Here is a 19,315-nt window from a genome sequence, read left to right as displayed (position 1 = left end):
AAAGGAATGAAAGAAGCTGAAATCATAGTCGATTGGCGGTAGAGCTCAATGACCGTTACTTGCTAACTTCTACTTTAGATTTACATTAGTGTCATACCCATGGTCAAGTCAGTATATGCACGAAAATGGATGCAAATATTTGGCTTACGTTGTAGATGAAATATGCTGTTTGTTTGTTTGTTTGTTTGTTTGTTTGTTGTTTAACGCCGCACTCAGCAATATTCCAGCTATATGAGGGGCGGTCGGGTAGCCTAGTGGTTAAAGCGTTCGCTCGTCACGCCGAAGACCCGGGTTCGATTCCCGACATGGGTACAATGTGTGAAGCCCATTTCTGGTGTCCCCCGCCGTGATATTGCTGGAATATTGCTAAAAGCGGCGTAAAACCATACTCACTCACTCACTCCAGCTATATGACGGCGGTTTGTAAATAATCGAGTCTGGACCAAACAATTGCGATACGATGACATGCATCATCATCCAAGTCAGCGAGCCTGACCACCCGATCCCGTTAGTCGCCCCTTACGACAAGCATACTCGCCTTTTGCGGCAAGCATGAATTGCTGAAGACCTTTTCTAACCCGGATCTCCACGGGTCAAATGAAATATTCAATTTATTCTCCAGTGATCATATTCTAAATATGACCCTGTGATATCACCGGATGTTTATATACAATTTGGTAACCCGAGACAAACGGGAAATTACTTTGTACCCAGGTAATATTCATTCCCGAGGAACTGGACTATAACAACGTGAGAAGCCAAATGTACACAGTACACCGTGGGGCCAAATCAATATAGTCACGATTCCCCAGGAAAAGCCTTACATCTGTGGTGAGGCAACATGTACCGTTATATCGGGCAGGAATTGAGGCGGTTAGAGCAGTCGTTGGGGCTTGATTGGCCGAACATTGTAACGACACGACCCTCATATATCCGCGTCATGTCCGGCTTTCCTTCCACTGAAATACTGTTCGAAGAATCTCCGGGCTCGATTCCCCGAATGAGTACAATGAAAAGTCCTTTTCTGTTGTCCAAAGCACTGTATTGCTGGAGTATTGATAATAGTGTGGTATAAAATCATACTCACTCACATCCTGGTTTTCTGGGTCGGATTCCAGCCTCGCGAAGATGGTTCCTGACAGCCTGGTCCCATATACTCCCCAAACCAAGGATGCGTCCTGTAGTCTCCGTAGCTGTGGCATTGCGATGACGAAGGTATAACAGTCGAATGCAGCGATCATGTGCAGGGGTGGTAACTCTTTGTCGGACGGTTCTCGGACGGGCTGCAGTGGAATTGAACTGTGTGTATCGGTCGCAAAGGCGGCAAATGGTGCTGTGGTGGACGTTGACAATTGAATGACAAATTATTGGCTTATGCTTGCCACTACCACGAGTTACGAATGCCATAACTTGCGCGTGCATTTTGCTTTACTGTTTTACTCCATGCCAATTTTTAACAAGTGTAAAATCAATGCACTTTAAGACATTGCAAATCGAGAATGGCTGCGTTCTGACCCACCGGTTGTCGAATATCAGGCCACCAACAATGTCCAATGACATATATCCAATTTATATAGCGAATTTGTTTTGTAGTCAAGTTCAACAACATACTACCTGTGCGTTTCTTTTTTTGAAGAGTGTATTACAGGGTACATCGAGCATGGCAGGATAGTCTTGGGAGAAGCAGGTCTTAGACATTTACTATCTGGTTACTTCATGATAATCTACGCTTTAAAAAAAGTCATCTATACTACGGAATAAAACCCTGCTAAGATCAGAAAAGACATTGCGAAGACATATTATATTATGAGGCAATGTTGTGGGACAATGTATTGTAATCATATTGTGGACATTTCAGTCTGTTGACGTCACCACTGTACATAGTTACAGTGAGTAAGTGAGTTGGGTTTAACGCCGCTTTTAACAGTATTCCAGTTATATGACGGCGTGTCAGCTTAATGTGGGAGGAAAGCCCGAAGTGATGCAGGTCTCAGACGTTTACCACTTCGGTGAAACCCACGAGCACGGGTATGGTGCTGACAAACCTAGAAACATTATCGGGGCGAACCGGGATTCGAAACCACAATCATAGGTTTCTAGCGTGCCCAAGGGACGCAACTCTGCACAGCGAATCGCGGCGCCTCAGTCGACTGGGCCACGCTAGCCACTCCAGAGTTACAGTGAACACTATAACACAGCAGAAGTCGTGCCTCAGGTACGTTTGCTTTTGATTGTTTGTTGTTTTACGCCGCAGTCATGAATATGTTACAGCGCCCTGTACATAGATGAATCTTATGAATGCAAACAAGTGGTTCAGATCATGAGCAACGTCTCATAACATCGGTATAAAACACAGCAGTCAAATCACCGAACCTGACCACAAGGTCCATTTGCGTATCCTCTTAGGCCATGCAATAGATAGCTGGAAAGTTTTTCCATCTCCCTATTCTTCTCTGTCATCTATCAGGCCGGTGGGGACCCTGGTTGTTAAACGCTGAAAGCCCGAGTTCGATTCCCTTTGTAGGTACAATGTGTGAAACATGCACGTGAGTGTGTGTATGTACGGGTGTGCGTGTGAGAGAGTGTTTGTGTTTGTGTGTTCTCTGGGTAGATGCTCCGTCCACTAGACAAGGAGGGGGTCCGAATATATATGATTCGAATAAATATATTACTCTTAACGAGGCCAATATGCGAAAACAAGAACCGAGGCCCCGACCCATGAGGTGGCCGACCGGACATTATGAAAAGTTTTAACTGCCCTCGTTTCATTATAGTAACCGGCGAACCGTGAAACGTTACGACCAGACGCCATCTTGTTTTCTAGAAGGCGAGAGTCAATATTTATTACGTGACAGGTCAATAAAAGAAAAATAATCACGTGTTATCAAAGGCGAATCTGGTATTTCAAACCAACCAGCAGTGAGTCCTGGCACGAACAGCCATACATATGTTATTTTGTTCGTATTTTTGCACAAGCGTGTCTCCATAGTTCCAGGGTGCAGTGTATGCTTTCTTTCCTTTGTTAATATTTCATAGTAATACTGACAATAAAGAGTGAGTGAGTGAGTGAGTTGGGTTTTACGCCGCTTTTAACATTATTCCAGTTATATCACGGCGTGTCAGCTTAATGTGGGAGGTAAGCCCGAAGTGATGCAGGTCTCAGACGTTACCTTTTCAGGTCTCAGACGTTACCTTTTCGGTGAAACCAACGAGCACGGGTATGGTGCTGACAAACCTAGAAACATAATCGGGGCGAACCGGGATTCGAACCCACAATCATAGGTTTCTGGCGTGCCCAAGGGACGCAACTCTGCACAGCGAATCGCGGCGCCTTAGATGACTGGGCCACCCGTGCCTCCCATACCAGGAAGAAGATAGCGTCGCCCAATTACAATGGCGGTCCCGACAATCGGATTGTACCCAAGCACAATGTGCGAGTGCGCCTGTCGCCTTCATGTCGGCTCTATCAGTAAGCTTGGTTGACCTTTCACCTACAATTCCAGGAAAGCGTCGCTTACCAGGAAGAAGATAGCCTTGCAAGATTAAAATGGCGGTTCTGACCGTGCACACTGAACCTCGCAAGGCAAAATACAAGCTGTGTGATGATGCATCTGGTACGTTGGAAAACTCGGGGACCAGTTGCTGTGTTGTGGAACATCGTCCACACCAAAGGGACGCTACTGCAGGACACTGCGACGGAGACTCACGCAGGGCGAAGCTGTACATCGGTGTAGCTGTGCTCTGTGTGTCTCTGGCGATCAATATCATAGGCGTAGTGTACTTCTGGAGAGCTGTTCGGCGCGACACGGATGACAGCCCGCGAGCAGAGGCTCTTGTGTCGCTGTTGCACGATGAGGGCACGGTTTGCACGGACTGCGGGTCACTGGGTGTTCAGCCGGGCACTTACAAGTCTGACTTGCACGGGCTTTACGTGCGTCGTGTGACGGGATCATCCTATTTGTGTTGTTTACAAAATGCGGAAGGATTATGGAGACTCGCGTCAGTGGTGAGTAGTGAGTGAGTATGCTTCTACGCCGCTTTTAGCAATATTCCAGCAATATCACGGCGGGGGACACCAGAAATGGGCTTCACACATTGTACCCATGTCGGGAATCGAACCCGGGTCTTCGGCGTGACGAGCCAACGCTTAACCACTAGGCTACCCGACCGCCCCGTCAGTGGTGAGTGAACACAATCAAGAAAGACTGTGAACGATTCGGGGTTTGTATTTGAAACAGACATATTGCAAGAATTTAATTGGTACGGTTCTATATATTTTTGTTTATATTTGTTTGTTTTTGCAAAATGAAAACCTTCAGGAATTTGGAGCGAGACCAGCAATCACGTTTTGTTTACCGGATGTTGCTACACTGGCCTGTAAAAGTTTGAAAATATGTTGAAGTCTGAATTTTGTTTCAATATTGTAAAGTAGTGTAAAGTTTCATGCAAGATCGGAGGGACGGGTGGACCACTGGTCTGAGGGTCCGGAATTCGCTGTGCAAAGTTGCGTCCCTCGGACACGCCAGTGAGTGAGTGAGTGAGTATGGTTTTACGCCGCTTTTAGCAATATTCCAGCAATATCACGGCGGGGGACACCAGAAATGGGCTTCACACATTGTACCCATGTCGGGAATCGAACCCGGGTCTTCAGCGTGACGAGCGAACGCTTTAACCACTAAGCTACCCGACCGCCCTCGGACACGCCAGAAACCTATGATTGTGGGTTCGAATCCCGGTTCTCCCTGAATACGTTTCAAGGCTTGTCAGCACCATACCCGTGCTGGTGAGTTTCAACGAACTGGTAAATACATAAGACCTGCACCACTTCGGGCTTTCCTCCCACATTAATCTGACACGCCGTGATGAAACTGGAGTACTGTTAAAAGCGGCGTTAAACCTTACTCACTCACTTACTCATAAAACATCATATTTATGAAAAATATATTTTTGTCGTAAGAATCAATAACTATCTATATTAACTACTCTGTTTTAAATATATATACATTTGGGTTTATTTTGTATACCAGTAACAATTGTATCATATTGAAGTATTAGTAAGGGTGTCAGAAATAAATGAATACAGAAATTTAGTATGGCGATAAGTTCCTGTATCTTCGGGAGTTGGTATCTTTTCAGTGCGATTAATTACCAACACTAAGAGAAGAGTATTTCTGCCTCGTTTTAAAATTATATTACTGTAATGACAACCCAATGTCGGGTAATTCTGACGGTCTCCTCTGCTTAAATTCTTGAGGCAACCGTCCCCAGGTCGGAAAATAAAGCTACACATATTGGACAGCTAATCTAAAGGTGAGTGAGTGAGAAGGTATGGTTTTACACCGCTTTCAGCGTTTTTCATTAATATCACGGCAGTATGCACCAGAAATGGAGGCGAACCCGGGCCTTTGGCGTGACAAGCGAACGCTTTAAACATTAGGCTATATCAGCGTCTCAAATATTATTGAACAAATAGACATTGCATCGTTGTATGGAGAATATGAAAGTAGTTCTTACTTAGTGTGGCACCCATTCCAAATAACCAGATCGTGATGACAAGTTTACGTATCCAGTTATCACATCGATATCACAACCCACTTTTAATGGGTTTCCAAGATCTGAGAAACATGCACATGTGGTGGAAGCAATAGTTTATTTGTCAGTGAAATTACGTTTAATTGTATAATAAAGCTATTATTGCCATCGTCCTCTCTATAAACTGGAAAAATACATTTTTTGTTACTTATAATTGATATTTATGATTCAGAAACTATGATATAAATTTGCGTTTGTAGTGAGTCAGTGAGTATGGTTTTACGCCGCTTTTAGCATTATTCCAGCAATATCAAGCGGGGGACACCAGAAATGTGCTGCATACATTGTGCCCATGTCAGGAATCGAACCCGGGTCTTCGGCGTGACGAGCGAACGCTTTAACCACTAGCCTACCCCACCGCCCCTTGCATTTGTAAAACAGGTAAACGTCTTCTGTAAGTATAAACACACAGACGTCACTTATGACTTATTGTTTATATGCATGTTATGGACAATGAATGTGTCTTAATATACATATGTAAATAAGTTTAAGATAATGAACTTGGACTTGAACTAGATTTTAAACGTGTGCGGAAACACGGAACACATTTCCGTAATCGGCCAACTGCAACCAATTATTGAGAATTTTTATCGGTTTAGTTCACGAACAGGCTGTACAAGCACAAACAACCAGGAATTGACGAAGGCACTGGAGCCCATCTTTACCTGGACAGCGATGCCCTGAAGTCTGATTGTACGTACGTTAACATGTTTGGATATCCGTGAATTAGATGATAAACTACCATGTTCAGTTCAGACTATACCCGTTGCCTGTAAATCAAATGCAATACTGATAGGGGGTTTGAAATTGCCCACCTATCGGGAGTGTAAAATAAATTCCAATTTATAATTAGACTCAGTACAAGTTCCGTTTGTTAACTCTTACGACAATCAAGGGTTGATGAAGACCAATTCTAACCTGTATCTTTACAGGTATTCACCACAAGTAAATCTCGGAAGAGCACAATAGTAATTTAGTATAACGTTTTAACTCTTCAGATCGAGTACAATCCAAATTTCATATAAGTCATGTGTATAAGTAGCACATGTTATATTCAATTTCCGTCACTCATTTCATTTGCAGCGCCGTCCTTACAATGGAATCAGGACTACGGCTATGGCTCAGCTTACAAAGGCATCGACATCAAAAGTGATGGACAGAATCTTCACATTACAAAACCTGGCCTATATCACGTCTACTCCTTCTTCACGTTCAAAACTCACCAACCACGTCAACATCCTGACAACGTCTTACATACAATCAGAAGAGACAACGCCCATCTGCCGAATTTGGGGCGCACTGTTCTTCTCATGGCCAAGAAGACCTTACCGGAAGTCAGCGAGAGGTTCGTCACGAGTTATCTGTCCGCTACAGTCAGACTGAGGCAGGATGATCACGTGTCTGTCACTGTCAGCAACATGTCATATGTCTATCGATATCCGCCATCAAATTTCTTTGGCTTGTACCACGCAGGGGAGTGAACTGCCAGCGGCACTTTAGATTAGGGTGTCGGGTATTTGCAGATCGGCATCTATGATAGTCCTGATTCTGGGTCGCATCTCAGCGCAGCTAATTAGGAAATAAACTTACTGTGTTTTTCAATGTAGGGCTTGGTTACCCGCAGTGTAACCGCGCTAAATTCAATCTCATTAAAATCAGATCTTAGTTCTCGCTGCCGCTAAATAAAGATCTGAGGACATCCCATTACGGGTCACGTCAGACCGACCTTTCGCAAACTCTGACTGACCAATGGAATTACTGACAAGAAGTCGACATTAGCCAATCAGAAGGCAGCTTTCTCGTGCTTTACGGCACAAATTTCAAATTGGCGACTACGCTTCGAAACATATTGTGACAAATTCTCTCTTACAAATTTGAAACCTGAACAAAAGAAAGTTCTAGAATGGCTAATATATGGTCTAGATTGTATAGATTATGTCGTTAAGCCCGTAACTGTCGTTCGGAATACCCTGTTTTAACGTTTTCGAGGCTGCATGATTAGAAATCACATTCCGACCGTCACTTTGATCTAGTAAGCGACGCTCTGATTGGTCGGATGAAAGGTCGTTCTGACGTGAACCCTAATGGGATGTCCCCAGATCTTTGTTTAGCGGTAGCGAGAACTAAGATCTGATTTTAATGAGATTGCGCTAAATTGAATTTGGAACCGGTATGTTTATCTCCACTCTGCCATGACTAAATAAAAAGCAAACTCTTTGGTGTTAGCAAATATATTGAGTGAAGCGGCATAGGGCAAGTGCTTGAGTGGGTTGTTGATCTGAATTACGGAATCGACGACAACAGCTTGTAAGCAAAATGTGGCGCTGTATATGCTCAAGCAGTTTGTTTACACCGTAATACTTCACTCGAACATATGACAGTCATTGAAAGCATATAAGCACGGCAACTTGGTAAGCTAACACGAGGTGGGCATCCCCAAAGAAAACTAAGCAAGCTTTCCAAGACGTTTCTTCTACACCGCACGTCTCCATTATGACGTAAAGACGATCATTATGACGCAAAGGAAATGACGTCACAGTCGTATGTAGAAAGGCGCCAAATTCCAAGCCCTCTGTTGTCTCCAAAACGTAAATACATTCTCTTTGTAGATTTCTATCGTCTAAATGTATTGTCACACATCCTTTGAATATTGGAGTAACCGAAACTGTGCTTTTTCTACGACTTTCCCTTTCCCACGTTTACAACATCTTTATGATCTTAAAGGAACTTTTCTCTACTATAACCGTATGTATTTTAATATTCCAAGAGGCTGGAGACAAAATATTGATAAAAATATACATTCCTCATCTAACCTCACAGTATCTCCTTGGATTTATGATCTTTCACGTTCTATTAAAGGAACAAAAGTTTTTTTAATAATAAACTGATAGGGAATTCCCTCCCTCTCCCTAAATCTTGTTTGACATGGGAATATCAGCTAGGATGTTCTTTTCCATAGAAACAAATATTCAGTGTATATTGCCATGGGTTAAGGGACACAAAACTCAGGGATTTTCAGTTTAGATTTGTTCATGAAGTAATATTTACTAAACGTGATTTATTAAGAATGAAACTTATTGATAACGATGAGTGTTCTATGTGTCATACTCACAAAGAAAACGTTTTTCGTGTTTATATCGAATGTCATGTTGTTAAGAATTTTTGGGCAGATTTCTGTATTTACTTGGCTCATATTTTGCATAGAAAAATCCATATAACTGACAACGAGCTCCTCTTTGGTACCTCTGATGTATTAAATAACCATTTGATTGAAGCTGCTAAAATAATTATCTTTTTCCAGTGTATAAGGTTGAAAATGTTGACTTTGTCGCTTTTAAGAACACAATAAGAAGTATCTATGACGTTGAATATCATATTGCACGTAGAAGTAACTACTTCTCTGCCTTTAATAGAAAATGGGCTTTGTTAACTCAAACTACAAACTAACTTATTCATTTGATGCTTGCAACATAATACCATAAATACCGCATCTTCTTAATTGTATACATAAATATGTCTTCATCTGTACTATGCTGTGGATTATGCCTTAGGCCTCCTCCGTACCACATCCTTTTGCGAATTACCTTTATACATGAATCTGTACTGTTTTTCGAATACATCTGTATCCTGTGTATATGACTGAAAAAAAAGCATTTTCTAACCTGTAATTGTAAATATAATTATTTAGATATGTCTAGCTTCCGCGGTGATGCGGCCGCCATACCAGTTGTTTCAATCGGAGAGGGTTTATTGTGATTCAATAGCCTCTGAGTGACCAATCAGAATCGAGAAATATCCCAGTTCATGGAGGAATACACGCTTTTTAGATCACTGAGCAGCCTGTGTCCAATATATAATTGAGGTTCTTACAACTGCATGTTTGTGAAACAGCTTAAAGCTATTGATCGGAGATTATATATTCTGGAAAATATCTGAATTGTCTATTAAAAATAGTCATGTCACTATATCTACAACTGCTTGTGCAGGACATTAATCAAGTGTTCACGTTTACCTAGGGTACAACCGCCAGTGTAGGTAGTGATGTGATGTGTGCAGTAGGTCACGACAATACGAAGAGCCTTGTGCTAAACTTTGCTAAAGGATGGCTTTTCGTACTGACACTTTTTTCAAAAGCAGGTGACAAGGCAGCATTGCCATAAATACCTAAAGGATTGCAGCTGACTTGTTTGAGGTGGTCTAGTTTTAGAGTGAGGTGAGGTGAAATGGGGTATAACGTCGCGTCCAAGATTATTGCACTTGTATGATGCGATGTGCATGCACGTGTGTGTGTGTTTGTGTGGCTGCTTGTACTAGTCCGGACTGACGCCGAGTTACAGTGCTAGCTCACTGAGATACCATGCCGCAGTTTAACATGAATACCCCACTCAGACACAGTATACTGACTCCGAGCCGACCAGTCCTTGTTTTAGCACCAGACAGAAGTAACAACAAGTAACAAACACGTCCCATTTTAATTCTGGAAACCCAAAAGTCCAGAAACTCTACGCTCTTTGCCCAGTCTCGGTTAAAGGTATTTACAAAATTAAACATGCCGTTTTCATGGGAACATACCAAGGAAGAAAAAATGAAAAAAAAATTGTTTAAAAACTCAATATTTAGACTATGTCGCCCATGGGCCTGCCCATGGGCGAAGTGTGGCCCATGGGCCTGCCCATGGGCGAAGTCTGGCCCATGGGTAGGCCCATGGGCGAGAATATGTTCCTTTACTTAAAACTCATGTTTTTGTTTCGCAAATACATTTAATGTATTCATTCAAGTATCATGACACAAAATTTAATTCATTTTAACTTAATTCAACGATTTTATAGCGATATTGAAATATTTCGCCCATGGGCGAGAAAAAGGTTTGTCCCATGGGCGAGAATATGTTCCTTTACTTAAAACTCATGATTTTGTTTCGCAAATACATTAAATGTATTTATTGAAGTATCATGACACAAAATCTAACTCATTTTAACTTAATTCAACTATTTTATAGCGATATTGAAATATTTCGCCCATGGGTAGGCCCATGGGCAGGCCCATGGGCGAGAATATGTTCTTTTACTTAAAACTCATGTTTTTGTTTCGCAAATACATTTAGTGTACTCATTCAAGTACCATGACACAAAATTAAACTCATTTTAACTTAATTCAACGATTTTATAGCGATTTTGAAATATTTCGCCCATGGGCGAGAAAAAGGTTTGTCCCATGGGCGATAATATGTTCCTTTACTTAAAACTCATGATTTTGTTTCGCAAATACATTTAATGTATTTATTGAAGTATCATGACACAAAATCTAACTCATTTTAACTTAATTCAACTATTTTATAGCGATATTGAAATATTTCGCCCATGGGTAGGCCCATGGGTAGGCCCATGGGCAGGCCCATGGGCGAGAATATGTTCCTTTACTTAAAACTCATGTTTTTGTTTCGCAAATACATTTAATGTACTCATTCAAGTACCATGACACAAAATTTAACTCATTTTAACTTAATTCAACGATTTTATAGCGATATTGAAATATTTCGCCCATGGGCGAGAAAAAGGTTTGTCCCATGGGCGAGAATATTTTCCTTTGCTTAAAACTTATGTTTTTGTTTCGCAAATACATGCAGGTGTTCTTACTATTTTCATAGCACATAATGTAACTCAATTTTACTCAATTCAGCTATTTTACAGATTTATTGAAATATTTCGCCCATGGGCGAGAAAAGGTTTTGCCTTCGAAATCCTTGATTATTATATCATGCCAGAGTTCTGAAATTCAGTGACAATGTTGCTGAACAGTAGAATCTGATGGACGTATTGTGCAGAACCTGTTTGACACTATGGGTTCCAGGACCACTAACACTGTGAGCTGAAAAAGTTTGGTCCTAACCGCACCCAACACCTTTAATGAACCCGGCCTTATCTCTCAAAACGTTTTGGCAGTTTATCATACGAATTCATGTGCGTGTACAACATTAAATTTTAGTTAGTTTCTATTTCATTTCCCATTTTATGACCCGTTGATACATCCCACTGTGCAATTACGTGACAGGTACGCGTGCGCGTATTTTAATGGAAAGAAACTATTCGTCTTTTATTGCATAACGTTTGGCTGAATATCTTACATTCTAACGAAATCTCGAAATAATTATTTAATTACAAGCAGTGTCGAACTGACCAGTAGGAATTGTGTTTCAATGCGATTGAGGAAAACGGGAGTGAATATTGTGACACGAAAGCAACTTTTAACTGCATTGTCACTTTTGGTTTGAAAATAGTAATAGTTAAGAAAAACGTAACAGCCTTCTTATGATAATTCTCATATTCTCATTAGTACGTTGTGTCTAATTACAGTGTCGGCCTTATTTACAGGTGATTCTACAATACTTGTTGTCGGTCAATTACAATCTGCCACACCACGCGTGAATAAACAGTTATGCAGGTGTTGCTGTGGGCAAATACCTAGCCTGTACATGTATATTTTTGTGGATACATGTATTACATATTTTCGTTGATATGTGGATATATTAAGCACCAAGACACAAAAAGTTTATGAAAGATGAATTTGTGCCTTGATATATATATTCAACGCGAACGAAGCTTGTATTTTCTCCGCGATCCTGATGTGTATCATCGTTTAATTGGTCATTCATTTAAAGTATGTTGTGAGGCGATATCTAAGGAGCCGCTCAATATACACAGTGTCGTCCGTTTCGCGTGAACTACCACCCTACCCTGTCAGTAAGAGTTATGTAATCGGTACACAAATATATTTGGTGCGATGTCAGTGTGGAAGGAGTTTGAATTACGTCCGCCAGTGGCCACAGAAAGTATAGTACCAATCAACAAGGCCAATGCGTACTAATAACCTAGTGACTCGCGTAACAACGGCTGTCAATATGTCTGCTACATCTACCATACCATCATCCCTGTCACAACTGGCGTATTAACGGTTTATTCAAAAAATTATTGTAGAAATGTCGTTACCAGACTAACGTACGTCGTATTCAGTCCTCAACTGGATGTCACATTCCTTATATCAGTTAACAGCCCTGTTTGTGAAAATATTTACTAGACATAAGATTTAAAGACTAATAAAATCAATTGTAAGACCGCATAGACCATAAAACCGAATAAAATATGTCTTGGTATCATCTCTTGTGTATTAGATGATGGCAATGACCGGAAATGTTATAACGTTAGATTAAGAAGGAGAAACATTAAAGTGTTTTACAATACTTGGAAACATGAGCAATAAGATGTAGCAACATAAACATGCATGGAATAGGGGAAAAGGATGAAAACAAATTGAAAAGGATTTTAATACAAAATTATCGAACTAAATTACTTGCCTGAACAGAAGGGGTACCCAAACTTGTTTGACAGTTATTCGTGTGTTGTAGACTGTCGAATGGGACTCATGTGTGTACGTAGGGTACGCATATCTATTGCAAGTTTTAGTACTCATACACTTTCTCTTTTTGTGTTTTGTTTGTTTGTTAGTTGTATAACGCCACACTTAGCAATATTTCAGCTGTATGACGGCGGTCTGTAAATAATCGAGTCTGGACCAGACAATCCAGTGATTGACATCATGTGCATCGATCCACGCAATTGGGATACGATGACATGCATCAACCAAGTCAGCGAGCCTGACCACCCGATCCCGGTAGTCGCTTCTTACGACAAGCGCTGTCGCCCTTTTACGCCAAGAATGGTTTGTTGAAGATCTTCACGGGTCTATTGAATGCAGGGATTTGTGTAAAGTCATCAGACAGCATACAATGCCAACTAAAAGAATATACTCAGTGTCTCCGCAAAGTAATATAGTACGGTACTTAGAGTACATGTGAGATTATACTCAGATTAGGGAGATGTTTAATCCATATAACGTGTTATTATTCTACCTAACAATGTATTTAATGAAATGAATGCAAAACAAACTCAACGGCTAAAAGGTTTCATTGAAAAAACTACCCCTAGTCTTGACTAATAAAACAACTGCAACCCGACACAGATTAAACGCAACTTACAAACACAATCATAATCTGGTTAGTCTGTATCACTCAACGAGGCCGCTTACTCTGCCCACAGTATGACAGTATTGGGCAGTTCAGTAATTAGGAGCCAAAACCAGGCAGGTACGCTGGTCACACTTGACTGGTCTGACTGATGATTAGGTCGTCTGACAATTGTGAGTGAACCATAGCAAGAAGTATCTGCGAAACTATTTGCTCCTTTTATGGGACCGATTAGTTTTATGACCATGGGCCTCGGCACAAGCGTGGTGTTGGAAGACAAGTTATACATGTACATCCGATATGGTGACTGTTTTTCGCTATTCATATTCTAAATACATTCATAATACCACAACATTTTAGTACTCCTTGAAACTTTACAATCACTTCAATATGTACAATAGATTGAACGAGAACACTTGATATATTGCAGATTATTAAATCATTGTCTCTATTATCAGCCGCTACGTTTGTATCGTTTGCATTGTACAAAGAAATATTTTATCTGTCCTTTTGCAGATTAAGCCTCAGAATGTGCTCATTCGAATTAGGAACGAAAATAATTGCTTATCATGAGTATATATGATACAGTTAAAAGTTACTTGCACACTGTAGACGTATTCACTTTAAAGTCGCATACGACCTTCGCGATCGAGTTGAATGATCTAGGTTAATTGGAACGAAGTCTAGAGAGGGTTATAAAGTTTTGTATTTGGTAATGTGTAGGTTTGTTAAATATAATTTTTTAAATTCCTTTTATTTCAATATGTAAAAACATAACTATGCGCTTAAAAACAGAGCTGACTTGATGGGAGATAGCCACCTGAGATTGTCTGTTGGACACGGTTTAACCTTACTGTGTCCTCACTCTGGTTGTTGTTACCGTTGTTATAAGGGATTAAGAGCTACGGCTCATTGCATTTTTGGTTACAGTCTGTATCACTAAAGTGGACATGTGCAGGTGAACTCTGTTCAATTAGTATATGAAATGCCCCAAAATGTGAACTCCAGACAATAATAACCTGAGGGTAAATCCACGTGCGTCTGCCTTTCCCCTCGTTCACCTTCGAAATCCTTGATTATTATATCATGCCAGAATTCTGAAATTCAGTGACAATGTTGCTGAACAGTAGAATCTGATGGACGTTTTGTGCAGAGCCTGTTTGACACTATGGGTTCCAGGACCACTAACACTCTGAGCTGAAAAAGTTTGGACCTAACCGCACCCAACATCTACAAGTTTGTAAGCTTGTAGACATCATTAAGAAGTAATTAACAGTCCCATGCTGAGACCTTTCTCAAAATTCAGACCGGTGGCAGGCTGCCAACAAAGAGAAGAAAATATCGCAACCCCGACACGAGTGTGCTCAGTCAAACAATGAACTTACGACCGGCAGAAAACAACTCCAGTTGAGTATGCCGATGCTGTATCTCAGCCGTGTTGGCCTGAAAAGTTAAACATGCTAATTAAATCCAAAATCGTATAATTACTTTTAATAGAAACCGTATCTTAATTTGTTCTTGCACTGCATCATATCGTGTATTCCATCTGTATATGTGTAATGTGTATATGTATCAATTACTACACTTATACCGCATATTCTGCAACAGACTATAATTAATCACCTTATTATTGTCTCTCCATTTACCATGGCTGACTGCACTAATACCCTTTTAACAGTGGACACCGATATCAGTATACATGTAGGCTTTTTGTTCAAAAAATTATATGTAACAATTAACTGTGTACTAATTACATGTTTGAATGTTATCAGTTTTACGTTCTGAGATACAGTGATGTAAGCATCTTCTAAAATCTTCTAAAAATATAATAAAATACAAAACTCTCTGCCGTAATTTTTTGTGGAAATCATTCGATCAAGTAAAAATGACTGCGTGACAAGACGAATCAACTATTTATACCCGATAAAAGAAACTGCCGTATTTTAGGAACAGTGCTATAACAAGACATTTGAAATTTCTAACAAGCAGATACATTAGAGACAGTGACTAGACTACAGGTACGTAATCCGTATCAATCAAAGGTGTAAAAAAACTGAAAATCATATCTGTCGGAGACCTACCAAATTACCAAGTTTTATCATTACTATATTTATTACAATGCAAATACTTTAGTGATACATTTTTTAGAGGAGAGGGCATACACACAAGTATATTGCTTCCGTGTGTGAATGCAGGTTGTACTTGGTATCTCAGTTCTCAGTTTCATACCGGTTGTATAACTGAATTTGTATATGGAACCATGCGTACAGCATGACAATTACTTGCTATTCGTCAGTTTACAACACACATAACGCGGTCAAACAATTTTAGGCACCGCTTTTGCGAGTTATTTAGTACAATAATGTTTTATTAAAATCTATTTCAATTTGTTTTCACCATTTTCCCTATTGACAGTCGTTGTTACGTGCGTCACTAGGTAATTAGTACGGATTGACCTTGTTTATTGTTTCTGTGGCAAGTGGCGGACGTAATTCAAACTCCTTCCGCACTGACACCGCATCAAATATATTTGTGTACCAATTACATAACTCTAATGGACAGGGTGGGGTGGTAGTTCACCGGACGACACTGTGTATATTGGGCGGCTCCTTTGATATCTCCTCCAAACATACGTTTATTGAATGACCCCATTAAACGATGATACACATCTCGATGAATATATCAAGGCACTAATTCATCTTTCATAAACATTTTTTTGTCTTTGTGCTTAATATATCCACATATCAACGAACATTTGTAAAACATGTATCCTAAAAAAAATAAACATTTTCAGGCTAGGTATTTGCCCACAGCAACACCTGCATAACTGTTTATTCACGCGTGGTGTGGTAGATCGTAATTGACCGAGAGCAGGTATTGTAGAATCACCTGTAAATAAGGCCGACACTGTAATTAGATACAACGTACTAATGAGAATTATCATAAGAAGGCTGTTGTTTTTTCTGAACTGTTACCATTTTCATACCAAAAGTGACAATGCAGTTAAAAGTTGCGTTAGTGTCACAATATTCACTCCCGTTTTCCTCAATCGCATTGAAACATAATTCCCACTGGTCAGTTCGAAACCGCATGTAATTAAATAATTATTTCGAGATTTCGTTAGAATGTAAGATATTCAGCCAAACGTTATGCAATAAAAGACGAATAGTTTTTTTCATTAAAATACGCGCACGCGTACCTGTATATTGCATACCTAGTGTCACGTAATTGCCCAGTGTGTGGAAAATAACTCCAATGAATTGGAGTACACGCACATGAATTCGTATGATAAACTGTCAAAACGTTTTGAGAGGTAAGGCCGGGTTCATTAAAGATCGCTACAATATGTAAAACAGGCGAAATATTTTAATAACGCCGTAAAATAGTTGAATTAAGTAAAAATTAGTTAAATTTTGTGTCATGATACTGGAATAAATACATTTAATGTATTTGCGAAACAAAAACATGAGTTTTAAGTAAAGGAACATATTCTCGCCCATGGGCCTGCCCATGGGCCTACCCATGGGCCAAGCCTTTTTCTCGCCCATGGGCGAAATATTTCAATATCGCTATAAAATCGTTGAATTAAGTTAAAATGAGTTTAATTTTGTGTCATGATACTTGAATGAATACATTAAATGTATTTGCGAAACAAAAACATGAGTTTTAAGTAAAGGAACATATTCTCGCCCATGGGCCTGCCCATGGGCCTGCCCATGGGCCAAACCATGGGCCAAACCTTTTTCTCGCCCATGGGCGAAATATTTCAATATCGCTATAAAATCGTTGAATTAAGTTAAAATGAGTTAAATTTTGTGTCATGATACTTGAATGAATACATTAAATGTATCTGCGAAACAAAAACATGAGTTTTAAGTAAAGGAACATATTCTCGCCCATGGGCCTGCCCATGGGCCTACCCATGGGCCTACCCATGGGCCAAACCTTTTTCTCGCCCATGGGCGAAATATTTCAATATCGCTATAAAATCGTTGAATTAAGTTAAAATGAGTTTAATTTTGTGTCATGATACTTGAATGAATACATTACATGTATTTGCGAAACAAAATCATGAGTTTTAAGTAAAGGAACATATTCTCGCCCATGGGACAAACCTTTTTCTCGCCCATGGGCGAAATATTTCAATATCGCTATAAAATCGTTGAATTAAGTTAAAATGAATTAAATTTTGTGTCATGATACTTGAATGAATACATTAAATGTATTTGCGAAACAAAAACATGAGTTTTAAGTAAAGGAACATATTCTCGCCCATGGGCCTGCCCATGGGCCTACCCATGGGCCAGACTTCGCCCATGGGCAGGCCCATGGGCCACACTTCGCCCATGGGCAGGCCCATGGGCGACATAGTCTAAATATTGAGTTTTTAAACAATTTTTTTTTCATTTTTTCTTCCTTGGTATGTTCCCATGAAAACGGCATGTTTAATTTTGTAAATACCTTTAACCGAGACTGGGCAAAGACCGTAGAGTTTCTGGACTTTTGGGTTTCCAGAATTAAAATGGGACGTGTTAACATCTTTTAACGTCTTTTAAGGTCGGGGAAGTTTAAAGAACTAGACATTGCCTGTTGATGCCATTCAACTGCAGCTGACCATGTGGCTGCACGTGGTACCGTGTCCAGCGCCGAGTTTGTTTGTTTGTTTATTTAACGCTGCACTCAGCAATAGTCCAACTATATGACGGCGGTATGTAAGTAATCGAGTCTGGACCGTACAATCCAGTGATTGGCAACATGAACCTCGATCCACGCAATTGGGGTCGATGACACCAGCGCCGAGTAACACACCAGGTCCGTTAACATAGCAAGGCTGTTCGCGGAGATTAGCTGGATTATGACTGGATTGTGATTGTGTTTCTTGGTCATCGGCTTGGTTACTGGTGGTCTGTGACCCGTGTTTTAAAACTCTATGTGTAATATTGTTATGCTCAAATATTGCTCATAAATTGTTTCACAACTTGTTGTTTAACAACATTTTGCATAACAAAACTAAATTGTAAATATATTAACTTGGTCTCGTCGTTATATGGCTGAAATAATGCCGATGCGACGTTTAATTTTAACTCACTCACTCACTCTTGGTCTTCGGTCCTGCCCTCAATGAAGCACATGTGGCAATCAGTGTCTCCAAGCAGTGAATGTTCGTGGAATAAGATGGTAATGTCACTGTTAACCGTCCAGGGACTCACAGGCAACATGGGTTGTTTTCACTCCATGGAGCCGAGAATGACTATCGAGCTCACAGATTGACTGACCGTAATAATCAATAGCACCTGGAGCATTCACGTGGGGAATGAAATCGACCACAATATAAATGGACATATTATCAATAGTTGTAGTATCAGGAGTTGCAGTCAGAGGAGTGTTTAGAAAGAAGATATATCTCAATGGGCCAGGAACACAAAATTACAAACTCACTCACATAGAAGAAAAATACGCTCACATGGACTATAACTTTTGTTTTACAGTAACACTGCACGGTTTTGGAACTCTTGCCACCAAGAATATTATCTGTGTCATCTTGGCAACTTATACCTGGTGATTCATGTTGGCACTGTTGTGCGTATGTCAATAAAGGTATTTTTTGAAACCTTTTCCCCTGTTATATTCCACACAACAGTCACTGAAGTAATATTGGTATTATAAGGTCACCTCTATGGAACATCACAATATAGACACATT

The 19,315-nt window shown here is 40.2% G+C and overlaps 1 protein-coding gene across 1 annotated transcript; it reads left to right on the top strand.

The window, feature by feature from the left end:
- Positions 1–3,515: 3,515 nt before the first annotated feature.
- LOC124125176 lies at positions 3,516–7,268 on the top strand. The gene is made up of 3 exons (XM_048402266.1): positions 3,516–4,006; positions 6,192–6,285; positions 6,676–7,268. Exons 1-3 carry the CDS (start codon positions 3,548–3,550, stop codon positions 7,071–7,073), a joined length of 951 nt encoding a protein of 316 aa, XP_048258223.1. The 5' UTR covers positions 3,516–3,547; the 3' UTR covers positions 7,074–7,268.
- The last annotated feature ends 12,047 nt before the right edge of the window (positions 7,269–19,315 follow it).

Source organism: Haliotis rufescens, unplaced genomic scaffold (genome assembly GCF_023055435.1).
Source record: "Haliotis rufescens isolate VD_foot unplaced genomic scaffold, xgHalRufe1.0.p SCAF_25, whole genome shotgun sequence".
Lineage (NCBI taxonomy): Eukaryota > Metazoa > Mollusca > Gastropoda > Lepetellida > Haliotidae > Haliotis > Haliotis rufescens.
The sequence above is the reverse complement of the archived record's forward strand: the minus strand, read 5'-3'. Positions and strand labels throughout refer to the sequence as shown.